Source organism: Struthio camelus, chromosome 1, assembly GCF_040807025.1.
Source record: "Struthio camelus isolate bStrCam1 chromosome 1, bStrCam1.hap1, whole genome shotgun sequence".
Taxonomy (NCBI): Eukaryota; Metazoa; Chordata; class Aves; order Struthioniformes; family Struthionidae; genus Struthio; species Struthio camelus.
The window spans coordinates 168,215,997-168,236,240 of NC_090942.1; the positions used below are offsets into that span (position 1 = coordinate 168,215,997).

Consider the following 20,244-nt stretch of genomic DNA (forward strand, 5'->3'; position numbering starts at 1 on the left):
TAAGTCTAAAACTGTAGTTCTGAAAATCTCAAGTAGGGTCATTTTTGAATATGCATGATATATTGCATATGCACAATATATTTTAAATACATAAACTTGATACATCTGCACTTTTCCAGCCATGAATAGTCTTATCCTGTATTATTCCAGCCCCTGAACTGCAACCAGTGTGCACAGTATGTTTGCAATTTTCCTCCATTTCCCATCAAGTGGGACTGATTTTATTTTGACTGTGCCTGGCAACCTTTGGGTTTACGTAGTGGATGAAAACTAGTGATTAGAGGCTTTTCTCATAGCAAATAGTTGGAATTTATTCTTTCACACAACCAATCCATGTATAATACAGAAATGGAAATAAATACAGCTGCTGTAATATCTTGTGACAAACTGCGTTATAACAGAAAGGTCAGCCGTTCAGTGTATTAGTAAATATATCCTGAGGCAAAGCAGAAGTTAATACAGAAGTAATAACTGATTTCAACCCCTGTAGATATCTGACCAAAGTAGTTAGAAGGGCAGATGGTTTGAATGTCAATTTTCACATCATCATCTTCTAGACCAGATAGCATATAATTATAGGCAGCTGAGCACAAATGTGCAATTATAGTCAGCAGAAGCTACAGATATTTCTTCTCTGCTTATTTGGAAATGTTCACTTTTTACAGTTTTATTCTACTTAAAAGCTTTCTGCAATGCTTAGTTCCGGAGGAAAAAACATTATAAGTTTTTAAGATTACATTCTATTATGGAAGGTTCTAGTTAGTGTTTTTTTAAATTCATCTCACGAATTTTAGCTCCAAAAGCACAGCTATATTTTCTTTTTTTCTTGTACGACATGGCACTAGAAAACACCAGCCTAGGGTGGTGCTGTTTAAGCTGTCTAATTGTGAAAGTAATTTAGGAAAAGTTTAGGCAGAGGTAGTCCAACAAGTACTTTAAAATGTAAGATTTCAACTGGAGTTACGTTTGAAAAATATTAGGAAATTATGGAACTCTTAAGAGTCAGATATGGAATGTTTTTTAAGGATAACTGCTATTGATCAAGTCCTACACAATCTGGGAGAAGCCTCCTCTTTTCTGCTAACGCTCATGAAAGTTGCTGAGAACCAGCTGCTGCCAGAAGTCCACGGGCGGTGAATAAAGTGGAGTTTCGGTCAGAGATTAGCGCTTCCTTAAAAGCAGGCTATAACCGTTCCTTGAAGTTACTCTTCCATCTGAGGAACCGTTACGGTTGCCATGGGAATGGCAAGCAGAATAGAAAGCGATTGTGACTAAAAGGGAAGGAGTTGATCCAGGAGGTAATCAAGGAAGATGATGTGAACAATAAAGTTGTGAAAATGAAATCTCTGCCGGGGATCTCATGCTCCTCCCCTCCCTTTTGGTGTAGGGCCTGCTGCATGCCATAAGGTGGTCCCAGCACCTCAGGCAAGGGGAGGACAACAGCAACCGCTTTGTGCTGCCGACCAGCTGTCAGGTCTCCCGAGGTCTCTCTGAGCGCTGGCGAGGTCAATCTGTGCACCACTTGTTTCAAATCATGCTATAGTCCAGGATTAAGTGAGATTTTAGAATATGGTTCTAAATTTGCGGAGTCCTGGCAACAGGAGGACATCAAAAAATTACTTACCCACACAAAATGGATGGATGAAAATGTATCTGTTTAATGCGCATTGCCTGATGACCTTCTGTGCTAGCTAAAAGACTCCTGTTTTGCATCTCTTTCCCTCCCCACAATGTTCCTCTAAATCCTGCTTTCCTTCACCATTACCTGGAACAAGAAGAACCTTGCACTAGCTAGACTGGTCTGGCCTTTAAGCATATGGGTACTCTTTACTTCTCCAAACATCAACGCTGAGCAATTATTCCCTGCAATTATCTCACTTCTGCTTCCTTCTGCATTACAAACTGAAGTGAAAGGAAAAAGAGGACAAAGAGACCCTCTCTATATTTTAGCATGTAATAATAAGTGCCTTTAGTTTCAACTGTAATACTATCCATACTCCTTACAGGGCAGTCACTCCTTACTGTCATTAAAGACTTGACTCATTTGCCTAAATGTAGATATCTGGTGCCCTTTGAAGTGCTTTCAGGTACCCAGGATGTCTGCACAGTGCTGGAGCACACAACATACAGGACAAACCAATCCTTCTTGGCAGCAGCTTATCAACTGGGGTCACTAGGGCATCTCCAAACAGCCCTGAATGCTTGCTTCTATGTGGGCAGCTGAACTGAGTCGTCCTCTCCATTGACTTCAATGCAGCTTAAACACACAGCTTATATGTAGGCATCTGCATCTTTCTGCAAATTTTACCTTGTGATGCTGAACAGGGTATAAATCTAATCCTAAAGTCTTTGCTGTCGCTCGAATTAAATATATACTGGCAAAAGAACCAGGGAAAAAAATCAAAAGGATTTGCTCGAAGAAGGGTTTCAAGATTTAGCCCAAAATAATTTGTTGTCTGATTTTCAACAACAGAAGGGTGAGTGTATAAGAACAAAGTCATTTATTCTTTTATGGCTGATCGATTTGTACAAATAGTCTTCTGGTAACAGTGGCAATCACTTCTTGACAGATTTAATAACACCTACTGATTAAGTATAATCTGAAGACTAACACACAGCTAACAGTACAGCTAACATTCATATTTGGCAGTGTTATCCACTCTTTAAACTACGCTAAATGATCCTGCTCATGTGTCCGTTATTTCAGAAACTTAATCTAGTCATGAAACAACTCTTTCAGAAATGTAATAGAATAGAAGTTGTTGTTGAAAAGCTTTATTCCTTTCAGTCTCTATTTATTCTCCACTAATGCATGTCATTGCATTGAATATAATCTATTCTGTTGTAAAATTAACGGTTTACTTTATTCTTTCTTTCTGGCTGTAAAACTAATGTCTTACTTTCTTCTGTTGGCAAGGGTTTCTTCACTGTCTCTTGAGAACATCTTCAGCCCTTGATTATCTCTATTCTGATCAAAGGAGCAACCTGGCGACTGCGTAGGCTTTCTTATGGGAGGACCGCATACCTTGTACACCTAAAAGCAACACAAGACATAAGGTGGAAAGAACATTCATAAACAAAAATAATTCTCTAGTTCTCAGTTCAGTTTAAGTACACTTTAATAAGAAAGGAAGCCTGTGGACATACCATGAAGATTAGCTAAAAAAAGTTTCATTAAGTACGATATTTGTCAGTACTGATGTCCGTGATGAATGCAGTAAATACAACTAGTCTTTATATACAAGAAACAAACAAACAGAAACACCTCCTGCTTTTAAAGGAATACAAAGTGCATAAGAAAGTGAGCACATGTTTTATTGACCGTGTGTATTTTTTGCTATCAGGAAATTATTATTATGCAGATAGTAACAGCAGCTTCAGAGATCATGAAGTGTTGTGAACAACAGCTTATTTCCATTTTTCTGCAATGTACCCCAATCACATTTTTAATATGCATTGAACTTTGTGATTTCTTTCAGGGTTGATGAATTATTATGGCATGTTCAGCACAGTTACCCTGGGCATATAGTGAACACTTAGCAGGATAGAAACTTGCATTACAACTTTGCAAGATGTAAATTTAATGACCCAAGATATCAGTTTAATGATTCAGACCATAGATGTTGAAAATACCAAGGGATTTTATATGTCTGGCTTTCTCATCTTGATATCAATAGATACAAATTCACATGAACTTCCATTTTCTTCTTTACAAAATGCTCAGTTTCACATTTTATACTATAGAGAATATCAATTCATGATCATAGCTCATTATTCTTCCTAGTCACTGAAGAAAAATAATTAAAGCCACACATATTTATTAAATAAGAGATACTTCATGCTAAGGATCATGACTGACCAGATATTAAGCACAGTGAAGAGCGTATATCTTGTATAAGCTTGTACACATGCGCTACTCAAAAACTAATGCTATATGTGAATTATTAAAACTTGGTTCCAACCTTCTTAAAAGGAAAAGAGAGAAAGGAGAGCATGTTTGGCTCTAAGACAGAGATCCAATTTTTGAAGCAAAACATATTCAAAACGCTCCCACAAAAAAGAGGAAAGGGTGTGTGCATTATGCAACAAGGATTATTGTTTCCTGTTGCTTTTTATGTCCTCATATGTAAGAACAAAGAAAGCAAAGCAATCTGTTTCAACTTATCATCAATCACATTAAAGTCTTAGATAGTATATCTAAAAATGCTTTAGTCTCGGCTCAGAAATACATTTCAAATTTAAGATAAAAGGAATATGTCTGATTATGATGGAGTTTGTTGTTGTTGTTATGCGTGGTGGTGTAAGTGGTGATAACCAAAGACTTGTTGAACGTGCTCACCTAGGCCAGACAAAGGAAGAAAGAATCAGTATTCTTAGTTCATATAGAACAAGCATTCATTGTATGCACTGAAGAGTCACATGAATTTAGGATTCATATGTCTAAATACAGGTGTCCAAACCCTTCAAACTGAGCTGCATGAATTTTCATGAAAGATAATTGTCCCTGGACATACGGCTAGTGTCCTTTAAGGACTTGGTTGGATTCAAACAATGAGGTGAATATTTAAGTTCATGTCTATCAGAGGCAGTTTCTTCTTGCGCAGCGTCTTGTTGCACTTAATCTTTCCCTCAAGTTCTTTCCAATTTTCCTCACACTTTTTCCACTATTTCCACTGTTAAGTTTCCTTCGGAGCACGTTAATTCACATTCTTCATTAACTTAATTGGACTCCCATTCTTTCCGCCATCGCTCACCATATTCTCTCTGGGCTTCACCTATCCTCATGCAAACATGCTGCATTTCGCCATTTCACCTAAATAGCAGTCTATCTTTTCAGCCCTTCTGTATCACTCTGATCCTGACCTACCACAAGAAAAAAAAAAAAAAAAAAGCTTTTCCTGTAACAACTCTCACTTTGCTCATGCTGTTCCCTGATGTGGCACTGGGAGTATTACACATATGACCAGCTTCCGTGACAAGGAAGCAACTGATATTTTAGGTTGCCTCAGTTTGGGCTTACTATTGGGGGTTATAGTAAGGGTATAATAGAGAGTAACAGTCAGATCCAGATGTCTAGGAAAAGAGTCTTTTTCTTATGGCAGACATGAGTTATTTGTGTAGATTTTAAAGACTTATATGTGCCTTGTCCAAGCACTCTCAAAGACTGACTGCAGGGTGGGAGACCGTGAGAGATGGAGAAACATGATGCAGATGCTTCACTAGCTAATGCAGCCTTACTCTGCCCAAAGCAGATGAGTACCAATCCTTTGGATCAGGGAAAGAAATAAGAAAAAAAATAAAAGAGAAAAAGATTTGGGTCCAGTTATAGCAAACTGAAAAAAATATATACATTCAAATCTACTAAGAAGGCAGTAGTATTGACAGCTATTTCTGTTTCTTGAATTAATAATAAAATCTCAGCATATTTTACTCTGGCTAGAAGATAAAAACAAATGAAGGAAATCAGTAACTTTTATAGGCATAGTGGTTTGGAGTATGAACAATTTTATTTTGTGTATTTCATATTTCTTTCAAAATGACTGCCTAATGCCATTTTTCGCTGTTTATTCTCTTTGAGTGAAGGTCTCAGGAAAGGCAGTAGGCAATACTGGGAATTTTGCAGTCACTGACATTTTTAGAAGAAAATTTTTGTTTCAAAGATAATTTTTTCCTTTAAACATAATCTTATCTAAGTTTTACATAAATAAACACCATGAGAATCTGTTCACTATCTAAAACATCTTTTTAAGAAATTTTTTTTTCAAAAGCCATCTATAGAAAATTCTTAAAGCAGAGCTGCTGAAAGCAGCATCAGTTAAACTGTAAAAGGTGTCTGTACAGCACCATGTACGCTTTTGTCATCCCCATAATGAAGTACGTGATAACAATCATATGGCTGAGAACTCAGTTATATTAAAGATATCTGTGAGATGATATATGTGAGATGTGATATATTAATAATATGTGAGAGCATTCAGCTCTCCCAGCTGAAAGTAAGCTCACTAACCTTTAGCAAAGTCACTTCTTCAGATGTGGTTTCTGCAGGAGGAGCTACTTCAGTATGTATGAGCACGCACTCTGACGACATCTTCCATCTCTGTCCTTTCTCAGCTCTCTCATACTCCAAATACTGGCACCACTGCCAGACTGATTGCCTTTGTGTGATATTAGTTCTTCTTTTTATGTTTTGATACATCACACTTGCATCATTCACCCAGCTGAACCCAACTTGTCTATTTTTTCAACTGTTTGCTGTTGGCTGTCACTTTTATGTCATGTTTAAATCATTATATGTATATGCATGTCAAAGGCCTCCCTCACTGGTTTAGTCTTCATTGTCACCCAGTTTTGCCATTAAGCTGTTGCACGTGTAAAAAGGTCTTATAGTCTTATCTTGCCCCAGGTGCCTGTTCTGCCTATGAGTAAAAAAAAAAGCAAAAACATCTGAATTTCACTTTCCGGTACACAGCTGGCTATATTCTAAAAAATAGACAAATACACTTTTCCCTAAAAGCTTTTGCTTTTCTGATGCACTACTAAGGTCTCTGGGAATGAGTATAAATGTAATGCCACTTAGCTGAACTTCCAATGTTTTCATAGGGACTGTAGCATTCATTAGCCACATTGTTTCTTTATTTTTAGCCTTTGGGCTGCCAATTTAATCATCCTAGTAAAAATTCATTCAGTGCTATCAGTGTCAGTCTTCAGAGACCTAGACTGGTATGATAACTTCGAGAGAAGGCGAATGCTCTCCCTGTGCTTATGAGCTAACAAATGATCATTTTTGCCGTAATAGCTGATCAGAATGCATTCTTACCCTCTTCTAGTTACACTGAAAGGGTATTCCTACTGAACATTTTCACAAGTTGAGCATTTTTCTTGGCCTCAGACGTAAAACCCTAAAAGAAAGTGTAAAATAATTCTTTAGGGGGACCGAAAATTCTCTGAGAAAAGAGAGACTGAAAAATCACCAAAAAATTATATAGGAGAGAATTAAATTTCAGGAAGAGTTAGAAAAGACTATAACATTTTAGAATAGACAAGCATAAGAAACTTACTAGTGTTTTCAAAAATGTATGTTTTCCTGGTTGAATGTTCTTAAACAAATACTACCCAATATTTAGAGGCATAAAAAGAAACCTCAGAAAATGATAAAACTTCTCATTTCCACAGTTCAGACAAACCTATTGCCATTATACTCAGCATGCTGTTATTATGCACAATTTGTATGCCACAGTATGATGACTGGGTTAATTAAAATCACTTGTAATAACCATGCACTTAAATTGCAATTAGTGCCACACATGAACTTTATGGTAGTTTGATTTTGCTTGGTGCAATTCTGTAGAATGTCTATGCTTACTTACAGTTTGGAAAACTGGAGCATCATAAACCTTTTTATTTACAGAGGGCTGGATAATGGTGTGAGCATCACATCAATAATAGTGTGATTCTATCCTCTAAGTTCATATATTCAATAGGAAAAATCTGTTACATTTTATGGTATTTTTTCCTGCTACAGAAATGGTTCTTTCTGATCTCAGCATTAGTACTGAAATGGAAAATCATTTCCATTATAAATATTATTTCCATTCTGAATTATGAAGATCATGCCTACATTTAATTCAAAAAATGAAAATAAAAGTGATATTTCTTCTTTAAGAAGACAAGGACAGAACCTGGGCAGTACTTTAAATACAAGGGATGGAGTAAAACCCAATGTAATAAAGCAAAAAAGTGAGTCATTTCTGGAGTAATCTAGAGTGGTCCATTTCCAGTAAATAAGTGGCAAAGAGGAATTTGAAACACAGAAACGATTGCTAGGTGAAATAGTAGCTAACCAGTCCTACAGAAGAGAGAGATGCCATACAGGTAGATTCAGACTTGACAAGTATCCTGATTTCCTTCAAATATGAAAGAAGTTTAAGAAAAAAAATGCATATATATATATATATATATATATATATATATATATACACACACACATACACACACACAAGTCCATATACATTGATATACGTGTGTGTGTGTATTTATGTATGTGTATGTATATATGAACAGACATACATTCACAGAAATATATCTTTTCTACTGCTTAGGTTTGTATCTACAGCATAGAGGCACACAAAAGAGCTGCAAGCAAGCTAGGTCAGGTACAAGAAGAGGCCTTGCTCCAAAACCTCAAGAGTTTAGACCAACATTAGTGAAGATGAGAAGCCCGACTCAAAAATGACTGAAGCAAACTGGATGCACTGTGCTATGGAGCACTTCAAACTAGATATGCTAAATCTCTGTGATTAACTATGCTATAAACTTTAAACTCTGCCTCTGCACCAGAAATAAATCTCAGGAATTCTGAGACTCACTGCTCCGGTTTGGGTCGCGAGCTGTTGTGAACTGCACTGATAAGACGAACATCTAGTCTTGCAGCATGCTTGTAGTCACCTTTCACTAGTTCTTGTTTCTACACTTTCAGTAATGTGGAAAGAAACAGTGGTTTGAATACAAAACCTCTTGGGCTTAGACTCAGCCCAAGCAGGGAACCAGAACCAGTATTCCACGCACTGCCGTTTCTTAATCAAACATTTCTAATGTTTAATTGTTCGGGCTCTTATTCATGAGCTTAGTAAGCTTTGTAAGTTTTTGACACATATATCCCTAGGCTCCCCCACAAACGGGATATACATCAAGTATTCACTAGATTAGAACACAGCGTCTCAGATCTGCAAGACATCAGTGTGACAGACATCAGTCTACATAGGCATCTAAAATTGCTTTTATTTAATGCGTGTTTTCATTTAGTGTTTAGTTTGGTGGTTCTCAGTTCTAGCAATCACATCACAAGTTTTTGAACATCCCTTACACTTAATGAAACAAAACACTTCAAATATGCATGAACAACTGACAGCTGAAGTCCAGCAGTCCTAAAAGAAGGCTAGAAAGAGATGGCAGGGATGAAAATATATACAGATAAAATATATAAATATAAAAGATATATATATATATATATTCAAAAAATGAGGATAGGTGAATTTTATTTGGCTTTCTAGGAATAAAAAAATGAATATTTTCTTCAAGAAATATATTCTTCATTAGCCACAAGTATTTCTAGTAATGAAATACTAATTAAACAACCCAAAATATTTATCCAGAAAAACAGTGTAGTACATGCTTATGAAGTTTCTCTGATGTATAATTAATCCTTGTAAGTGGATGTTATAATATTTTCAGGTAGATAGGAGCGTGTTGAACAGAGGAGAAAAAGAAGAGAAACACACCCTACACTTTTCAGCACTTTATTCGAACAAGCAGCCTTTGAGAGTAGCACAGGAAAGGATGGTTTCTCCGTTACCAGGCAACAATAGGGTCTTGGCACTTTCGGGTTGACTAAGCAGGTGAAAATGAAGATTTCTCAAAGTAAGAATGGCTTCTCTTTTTAACTTCTAATAATCTCTTCTGCGCTACTGCTGCAGAAGGCGACATATCCCCACACTTAGCTCTAGTTTAACTGATTGTTTTTTCTTCTAGTCAAACCACAAGAGGGAGCACCAACATTTCAATACTATTTCCCAGTACTTGAGCCGGCTTCTATAGTTTTGCTGCTTACAACAGAGTATTTAACGTGAAACTTTTGTTGAAAAGCAAAATATATTCTGATATGTGAGAGCATGCACATGTGTATGAAAGACAGAAGGACTTAGAATGAGATAAAAATCAAGGTTTTGAGTACAGGGACAACAAGAATTTGTTACAATGTGCTGTTTTTTCTTCGGAAAAGGAAAGAGGACGGGGGAATGGGATTGTCTTATGAAAGAGCAATGGAGTGTCAACAGTGCTTACAGCACAGGGCAATCATGCAAAACTAGTATATTGTCTTTGTTTCCTGCGAAAACGTTGTGTGCTTTATTGTTGCTAAAGCAGTTATTTCTTTTTCTCCACTCTTGTCTCACGATCCCTGGCGATAGGTTTTAGATTTCCAGAACTCAAAGCTCTATAATAATAGCAGCATACAATTTTACAACTTTTGTATATAGGTTTCATCATTTTACAGAATTTATGAGAGAAGTCCAAGACAACTTGAAAAGTGAAAACTTTGGGAAACAGTAGTCTAGAGATTTACAGACTAAAGTTGATACTTAGTCGATATTTGCACAAATTATTTAATCTATAAACACCTGCAAGACCAATCTGAAACAGACTTGCCAAATAATGATCTTTCCATCCCAGTTTTATTCAAAATTATAACTAAAAGCTCAGCTGATATATTAAAAAGTACATTTATAAATTTTTCAAGTGCGATGGAACTGGAAGTAGTTTCAAGCACACAGGAGAACTGATCCAATTTAAAACAGTCTTCTTACATTTAATAAATTATCTCACACCCGAACAGGTGAAATTCAACAAAAATAAATGCACAGTGCAAAAATACAAAAGGAAGACCTGCCAGTAAGGCAGTAGTAGCCTCTTTAGGGGAAAAAAATTTGTTTTTGCAAAGAAAAGTAAATCCTTTTCTGTGATGCATAAAGAAGAACACCATACCGGAAATACTTGAATTAATTATTCCACTCTGCTTGGCACTAGTGAGGCATGAGTTAGCCTGCCAGTTACCATTTGGGGACCAACGTACAGGCAAGATTGAGGACCAAGATGAAAAAGACAAAAATACTGAGACTGCAGAACAAAGTTTTTTTAATCAAAGATTTTTTGAGGAGCATTTGTGAAACACAGCATCCAAGCTCTTGTATTCTGGGAGCCACAGTCCACAACTTTGATGTGACTGAGATCCATATCCTACTCTTCTCCTTTTATCTACCAAAAACCAGGACTCCAGCCTGAGTTCTTGAGACTGTTCTCATATCTTGTCAGTCTTTAATTATCTCTGATTTCCTTCATCATTCTGCATATTCTGCTTGTAAAATAAACTCTAATAGCCTATTAAATATGAATTACTTAATATAATTTTAATCTGTGTCTTCTGCTCTTTAATTACCAAAATCATCAATGATGTTTTTAATTCTGCTGCTCCTTTCAGAAGGCACTAACACTCAGCAAGTCTGGCAGTAAAACTAGTTTCTTCTTCTGAATGGGGGTAGGAGGGAAGGAAATGATTTTTTTTTTTAATGGCTTAATGTTAGGGGAAATCCTAGTGTTCTCGGCCAAGTCACCCTGCAGCCAGAATACAGCACTGCCAGTTCAAGCTCTTCAAAGGCAGTTCAACAAAACTGTTTCTTGTGAGAGGCTGCCAGGTCTCCCAATCCGAGTCTGCTTCAGTAGATGCCAAGGTGTTTCATTTATGTTTGGTGAAAACACTCTGTAGTTCTACACTGAAAAGCAATTGTATAAAACCGGCAGTATTCCTATTCCAAAGATCAGCTCCCTCTGTATACTCAGACTGATGTAGCTATGCTCTCTAGTGGTTAAAATATACCTTATTGCTTCTTATCGCTGTGCGCCTTGCAAGTGCAGCCCTGACTTGGAGGGCTAACATTATGCCTTCTTGTCTGCTACTGGCAGAATTGTTGATTAAATCTAACTATAAGTCTATCTATCCAGTGTCACCTGGGTAAACCAAACGAAATTCAGTAGGGTTGTGTGACTGCCAAAGAAAGCAGAAACGGGGCTATATAACCTTTATCAGGCACGTTACCCGCTTAAAACATGGACTTATTGTAAGTTACAATCAATAGAGTTTGTAGAAGCAAAGGAAGTTGACTGCATATTTGCAGGATGGGCTTACACTTTCTAGCAGCCTGCAATTTATGTTCCAAAACTGTGAAGGAAAGAGTAGTTTTGTAAGCAAGGACTGTTATGAAAGCATGTAAGTCAATACAATCATGCCCACTTACAATGATGGTCATAATGCATTATTTCATTTACTGTAGGACACTGTCAACAACGCTTCAGGCAATTGGAGGGTCAACTTTTCATGATAATAAAGAATCAAAAATCATCTGAAAAAAAAAAAAAAGATGAGGAAAAAAGCCACTACCTAGATAGTCAACATTTTAGAAAACCTGCAGGTTTCTCCCCCATTCCAGACTACATCTCAGGAGACTAGTATTTTTGCTTCCTGCATCTGTACACAAACTTCTACAGTGTCTCCTTGCCTTCTTATTTGAACCTAGACAAACTAGTTTTCTAGGAAAATCTTTTGCGATGTACACAGCAGTCACTTATTCATATTTATCTATCATTTGAGGGAGCAAAATAGTCTGAAAAACTCATTTGCTTCAAGACCTCTGTATTTGCCCTCACCTGGTTCTCTTCCAGTACAAAGACTTGTTAATGATTTAAGGGCTGGCTGAGACACCAGATGCCTGCTCAGCTCTGTTGCTCTCTCTCTTGGTGTTTCACAAGGAAAAATAAGGAGCGGAGACAAAAGAATACACAGACACAGACTAGAGAAAGGAATCTCAGCTTTTTCCATTACACTTATTTGTTTCTCCTTACTTGGCTACTGGGAATGTGTGCAAAGCCTCGTTTCTTCTCCTTCTGTAAATATGCAGAATCAGACCACACCATTTGCAGCATCTTGGAGCATCATTCTTACCTTCAGCTCAGTTCCCCAATGGACACATTCAGACAATATGCCACGCTGCCAAAGCAGAATTAGACATCTAGTATGCCATCTAAATGCAGAATGTGATGGCAGCCCAGGTTACTTATTCTAAATTTATCAGACCTTGGAGTCCTTATGCCATCAATGGAAAGAAGGTGGCCATTTGGATCTGTATTTTTTGCCGACAACGTTGTTAACTGCAAACAAATTTAGGAAAGTGTATTAAAGACTCTGGCCTCTTTCCTGACAAAATAGACCTCAATTTTGGGAAGAAAGTGTGACAAACTGTAAGATTTAAGAGAAATTCAACTTATTTCAAATTGTAAAGTGGATTTGCTTTAAATACATTGAGCAGGATCGCATAATGCATGCTGTGATACATTCCTACCTTATTTACTCAGCAGTCTAAATTGAACTTACCTTATGCAGACCACACTACTCAGCATTGCTTGCCATAGCAATGTCTGTTTTGACAAGTAGCTGCATTGTCAGAGTTTTAAGAGAGGAACCTGGGCAATTAGACAACTGAATTGAAAAAAGCAGCGTGCTTAGAATTCAGAAAGGTGTGGGACATCAACATGAACCTGAACAGTTTCTTACCACAGGTGAGAAATATGTCCTCTCTCATTTCCTCAAAGGAAAGGGGAATTGGCTGAAAGAAGAAGAGGAATTGGAAATGATGTATTTTGAAATAGGTGCTGAATACTTGCGCCACCATACTTTAAAATACTGAGATGCTGAGAAATGAATACAGCAATAGACTTTATTTAAGATAGACGTGGAGCTTCGTGTCCTACTGTTATACTTAAGAAGTTCTTGGTAAAAATTCGTGCCTCTGCTGTCTGCAGCACAAAATCTAACACTAAATCATAAACTTTACAGCAAAGAAACAGAATATTAATAAGAAAATGGTCAGCACTAGTCACCAGTTTTATTTTTTTCTTTCCAATGTGCCCTTGAGAGGTAATGCCCTGCTAAATGAAAGGAGCAGATCATACACTCACATATATTTTTCCAGGATGTCTGCATACTTATGGGCATATTACTGCCTCTGTTAATATTCCATTCGTGCTTTGAACACTTTTTTTCTACATATGAAAGCAAATAAACCAATTTTACTGACAAAGATCATGTATTTTGAGCAGAATTCTATAGCACAGAACATACAACAGAGAAATACATGAGATGTTGAAGGATATATTTATTACTATTTTATTATTAAAACTATTTTATTATTAAATATTATAGCACTGTAAATGTCCATGCTGTTTTATAGATTTTATAACTAACATTGTTACAATTGCTAACACTGTTTTCCAAAGAACAACAACATCTATAAAACAGCATGGACATTTATAGTGGTAGTATGTAGTTCATCGTGCAGAGGGTAAGATTACCGAAATAAGGGTGACACAGCAAGAAAGAATAAATGAGAAAATGGACAGTTTCTGGGAATTACCTTCTCTGTAAAATGAGATTACATGAATACTGGGTTGCTCAAACTTTATACAAAAATCTTTCAGCTGATGTCTGACATATGACTTTTCGTTAATTATTTCACATGATCAAAGAATAAACTTTAGAGTATACCTTCAAATTGTTTTATGTTAGACAATAGAGCATTAGAGGTATTAGAATGTAACTCTGGTTTCCTCTGTATTTCACTTTAGAAGTGGAAAACCCCTGTAAACCGGTTTCTGTACCAACTAGACTGTCAGTATTACCAATTTACACAACACCTTTAGATGCCCCCTTGTTGACTTCCAGCTTTTAACTTGTATTACATTTTTGATGCTCTGGATAGCTTATAGTGACCTAACAAATCAGTTGATTATGTGTCAAGAAATCAGCTCCTAAAAGTCCTTTTCAAGCATATAATGTTCCACTATAGCAATCCCTAATGCTGCTGCAATCAATTTATTTGTGTGCAATAACCAGAATCCTTATATTTTGCCACAAACACATTTATTAAATATATATATGTATGTATTATCAACATATATAATTTTCCATAATTCTCACAGTTTCTGCAAAAATGTTTGTCAGACTGCCACAGGATGTTTGTACCCTGAAGAGGCTTGTGTTTCTTTACTTGTAATTTATTTTTATCTTAAATATTGATTTTCTGTAACATTCCTGTCAGATGTATCCATGTTGTATCTGTATTTATTTTCCTGCAGAAGTATCTGTGCCTGTTTTTAATATCTGCAGAAGCTGACTGTGAATTTGTTTGCATGCTGCTTTTTAAATACTTAATGTGCATAGGTTTCCCATTAAAAGTCTCTGTTTTCCTGAATAATTTTGTGACCTGACACTGTTCATCACCGAACACCACAAAGTTTCAAAATGAAATATGAGATTTTCCTTCTTAAGATCAGTTGACACACTCCTCAGCTGCCTCATAGGTTTTTCTTTTTTTAATTTTCAACTGGAATCCTGATCACAAGTTTTATTCTCTTTCTTTCCCAGGAAAATTCAATATGCTTCAAAACTTGCTTCAAAATTCTCTTCATCTGAGGCTAGTTGAAAAGAGTTTATGTACTTCAAGTACCACTGTGAATGCAATGGTGAGAAGTAAAGCCTGTGACCACTCAGCGGGCTGATGACTTCCCCTGCTTTTATGTCAAACATGAAACATCACTTAAACCCCCCTGTGCTGCTCACCGGCTGCCTGTGAGCTGCAGCGGTGGCGGCAGCAGCTGTGGCTCTCTGCAGCGCTGGTGCTGCGAGCGCACCCGCCCTTAGCATCCTCTGCTAATCTCTTTAAACCTGCATGATGCTCACGAATGCGAGCTTCTTTACAGCACCCTGTTGTGCTTTCTTCTGCTTTGGTGTGTGCTAACAGGACTTAATCTCCCTGAAAAGCCACAGGAAGGCATCGAACTGCTGCAGCGACTCCACTGTGTTTCCCAGTACACAGCCAGTATTCCCAATAACTCCCTAATTTTTGCATGTTCTAGGGAGGTTTTCTGACTGAGTTGTGAACTATCATCCTTCCTTAGAGACTCTGGGGCCAAGGCATAGCAGTCTACATCAGTCATCATGAAAAAGCAGTGCAGAGAATAGCTCGGACCTGAGAGTCAGCGTTGACTACTTACAGGTTCCCCAATATGATGAAAGGGGTGTGCTTAGCGCAAGTTACTACTTTTGCTCTCCCCTGTAAATTAAACCTCCATTTCTTCCAGAGTGAAATGGCACATAAGGATGAGTGACCTTGTTTAGGGCACTAGCTGGAGCATCTAATTTCATAAACACTATCCTTGTCCTTGTCTCTTTTCCATATGCTTAAGACTTCAGACCTCAGCAAGCACAAGCTAGTGAAATATGTGACGATGACAGATCAAAACAGGAAAAACGGGAAGAGCAGTCAAACCGCTAGGTAGGGTTAAGTGAAAAGATAAACTTACTCTTTAACAGAAACAATGTTTCACTGGTTACAAACACGCCCTAAACCCTTGCTTTGCTGATTTTCTCTTTGTTTTCAAAATTTTCCATTCTCTTTTCTGATGATTGCAACACAGGTTAGCCTCAGAAGGAAACTTTTTTCACGGAATCAAGGAGCTTTTCCGATTTGAAAATAGAGAGAAATGAAATATCACATCACCAGAATCTGAATTAGATGGAGGGCATGATCGCAGTGCACTTATTCCATGCTGCATTCAAAAATTGACTGATGTACAAAAAGATGCCATACTTTATTATATAAGCACAACAAGTTTTTTTCAGTTACAGTTAGATGTGTATATATGAATGGCAAGGAGGAGGGAACCAGGAGGGTGTTCAACTGCATATTACGTTAGATATCAAACGTTATGTTAGTTATCAAACTTTCTTTTACAACACAATGAGGTTAGAATACAACAGAGTATAAGAAGAGGACTTTATATTCAAGTACTGTTCAGCAGCTTCCACAAATCAGTTTATATTGATCTTCTGAAGTAATTTAAATTCATCAAGTTATCAAGTAATTTAAATTTGACAAAGTAATGACAGCAAAGACATATGCCATAAGCTTCAAGCAGAACTCTAAAATTTTATTCCAAAGTCTGCTCTGCTGACAATCATGTATTTCATTTTTTTACCTTCTTTTCAAGAAGTATGAAAGAACTGTATGGTATTTAGCTCACTCAGGGACTGTTTTGCAAATTGGTGATGGGAATATACACTTACTTAAAGTTAATGGAGTACATGGCTGTTACCGACCAACAAACCCTTACAATGGGAGAAGGCTCAGAGGAGATGGGCAAGGGCGAGGTGCCCATGAAGCTCAGGAATAACATAGGCTGTGACTCATTAACCACAGCTGTTGCACAGAAAGCTGACTTTATCTCAACACAGAGGGACTGGAGGGTGACCTTTGTTTTAGATAAGCAGCTGTATCTGTTGAGTGGATCAACTGGTGTAAATGTTTCTTCCTGAGATAGCCAGATCAGCATGGGGGAACTGTGGCTGTGGCTCAGCCCAAAATAGAGTACAAAACCTGAACAACTGCCAAAGGAATTTTGAAGAGAGCAGTGGGCTTAAGCTGGCTTCAGCCCACATATTCCTTCCCAGTGACTGGGGACGCCAGCGTTGTAACAGTGAGCATATTACAGAGAATGGAAATGGGGATCACATTGGTATTGTGATTGAACTGGATATTGCAATTGCTGTACTTTGCTAAATGTGTACACTTGTATTGCGATTTCAGTATTGTATCACTCTGCTAAACCCAAAATCCCATGTAACCTCAAACACCTTCAGAGCAAATTTCGATATTAAAAGTTACACCTTCGACGTTTGGAATATCTAAGAGAACATGATCAGAGAGTACTGGACTCTGGCAATGGCTGAGTCCAGTTAGACAGTTTGGTGACAGGAATAATATAATTAATTTTGCCAAAACATAAAGTTTAGGTTGTATCTGTGCAGTATCTGAAACAAGGCTCATTTCCTCTCCAGAGCTTATCACCAATACCTCCACTTCTCTTGAGAACAAGGATATACTGTCTTCTGCAGAGTCAGTTTTCCCAGCATACTGTGGTAGAGGACACCTTGCATGGCAATGTTCATCAGTCACCGAATGGAGCCAATGCCCACATCCCCCACTAGAAGAATAGCACAATGAACACAATAGGTTCCTGCCTTGTCCACGATGTCAATGTGTAGTTCCTATCCCACTTCAGCTACTGATTCAGAGATAGCTAGTTCCTTGACCATATTCCCCTGATGCACTCACCTTGTAAATGCCCCTTCCAAATCAACATTGCAGCAAAAGGACTGCCAGGCAGCACACGTACCTTTACCGCTACTGTTAGCAGGATACAGTACCCTCTATCTACAAGTTCTCTCATTTTTTTCCCTTCTTTTCTTCTCCCCATAAGCAAATGCATCCTCCAACTGAGATTTTTCACACTCTTCACCCAGTGTAAAATGAGGTGACAGCTTTGCTCACCCATCCCCATAATAACACAGACCTTTGACACCTGGAAAATGCAATGATACTGGGTCCATTAGTCTGGTGGTGACCTGAAAAATGCTCTGGAAAGGGCCAATGACATCTTCAGTGGTTAAGCGTCCTGAACATCTGGTTGCAACAAGAAGAGGAAGAAGCGTTATCCCTAGAGAAAGGGCCCCCAGGGGAAGAAGGCCAGGGAGAATGGATTAAAGCTCAAGACGTTTGTTCCTGGCAATCCAAATAGATCCTGCAGCAGAGCACTGGTAGTAGCAGCACCACAACACTACTCAGAAACTGGACAAGAAGAGAACAGTGTCATACACTTTGTCATGGAAACTGGGCATGAAAACAACCACAAGATGACTGCTTTTGAAGGAAACAGCACAGGCAGAGAGAGAAGTCAAAAGCCAAGTGAAAAGGTAGATTGTATCACATGTCATCTCAAAAAATGTGAAGACTAGCTAATGAAGAAGATGCAAAAGCTCTGAGCTCCTGTACCTCTCAGATCACCCTTTGTCTCTCTGCCCATGGAGGCTAGGGTCTGTCCTTGCCAGGTTCTCTTCTCTGAAGAGCAGCAGTACTGACAGCCCTTCATGGAAGCAGGGTGCTCTGGCCTGGAGATGGGAACCTGGCACTGGATACTCTGCTGACCTCGTGTTACAAACTGCTCACCCTTTCTGCCCTTCTCTATGGTGGCAGAGGCTTCATCTTACCAGTGCGAAATTCTCCTTGACTGATGTCAATGAGGTGCTTAAGAACAGCTATAACTTCTCCCAGCTGCATCATGCAGTGTGTCCTCAATACGCTGTGCATTGTTGTTGAGAGTGAAACTTGGCACTGCCCTGGCTGCTGTGCTTTTGCTGTAACGAACAGCCGTTCACAGGAAGTGGGGCACCTGCATATCTTCCCCAGAACACCTCATCCATTTCCCTCACCCCTACTCATATGCCCATTTCACCAACTCCTGTATCTATTTTCAGAGAAAATCCTTATTTGGGATCAAACGTACTTCTTTTCCTTTTCAGCAGGAACCTACAAGCCAGTAACCCATCATATATAACCCATCATATATAACCCATCATCTATGGCTACATATTATGTAGCCATACATTCATATTTATGAATGACTATGTAGCCATACATTCATATTATACAGAGCATAGTTTGGCTGTCTAATGCCAAAAGTGAGTGTGTTCCCGATCGTCCTATTTCCCTACTGTCTCCTGCCTGCTAATGGCAATAGGACCAAAGTTTGGGAAGATGACAGTAATCTAGGCCAGTTGTCCTTAGTGGAGCCAAAACTATGCCTCTGCTTGCAGCACTGACAACACTGCTCCTTTCTTCCCATGCCAAGTGCAACTGGAAGGTCGCGTTAGATGTGGCAACTGAATATGGTAAGTCATCCTTGCCCTCAAGCCATTTTCTTTCATTACACCGTTGGAGAATTCAGTCAGAACGAAGTCGTCTGCATGTCTCCTGTTGTGCAAGTGCTGGAATGAGATGTCTACATAGGAGTAAATGAGTTATAAATAAATGCAGCTAGCTATGTGGAAGAGATAGTTAGATATTTGGCTCAATTAATCTATTTTAATTCAGACAAAGCACATCTAGAATATTTACAATAGATAAATTCACTGTGGTGTTTAAATACAAACAATATTGGATGATAAACCAAGGCAGTCATAAATTTTACAATGCGGTATAATCTGCTTAATTTTTAAAGTAATAAGTGATTAGCTTAATGTATAATAATGACCAGTTTTATTCTAGTATAAACAAGGAATTAGGCTGTGAAATTATGTTTATACATAATTAATTTTTCTTTTGTGACAGCTTTTCTTTTTTTAACTAGGATTTTGATTTTCAGTCTGTGCCATTTCAGATAAGTGTTTGAACAATATTTGTTCAATATTTACTTTAACAAATAGCAAAATCTTAATCATTTCCAGACGATACGTTTCTCCTTTTATTCTTGTTAAAAATGATTAGAAAATTCAAGTAGCAAGGAAAAATGTACACTATTCTTTTTTAAAAGTTTCAAAATCCAAAATTAGGGAGCACTGAATGATGCTAGGACTATGAAGCAAGATAATAAAATCCAAAGAAGCAAAATTAATGTTAAAGACTACTTATTTTGCTAAAGGGTATGCAGCATTCTCGTACATAGTCCTCAAAATGAGGCACTGATGGAAGGTTCCTCCAGTGGTGAGGAGAAATAGGTTAGTAGTAAAACTGTCACTAAATTTGA

At 37.8% G+C, this 20,244-nt stretch overlaps 1 protein-coding gene across 14 annotated transcripts in view; it reads right to left on the reverse strand.

Annotated features, from left to right (window-relative positions):
* Nucleotides 1-20,244, reverse strand: part of GPC5 (glypican 5) — a 742,566-nt gene that overhangs the window by 571,469 nt on the left and 150,853 nt on the right. For all 14 annotated transcript variants that reach the window (XR_011138140.1, XR_011138137.1, XM_068929087.1 and 11 more), the window contains exon 4: nucleotides 2,901-3,034. Coding sequence is in view for 12 of the 14 variants with exons in the window: in XM_068929087.1 (XP_068785188.1) it covers nucleotides 2,901-3,034 (134 nt within the window). In the remaining 2 variants the exon portion in view is untranslated. The remainder of the gene's footprint in view (nucleotides 1-2,900; nucleotides 3,035-20,244) is intronic.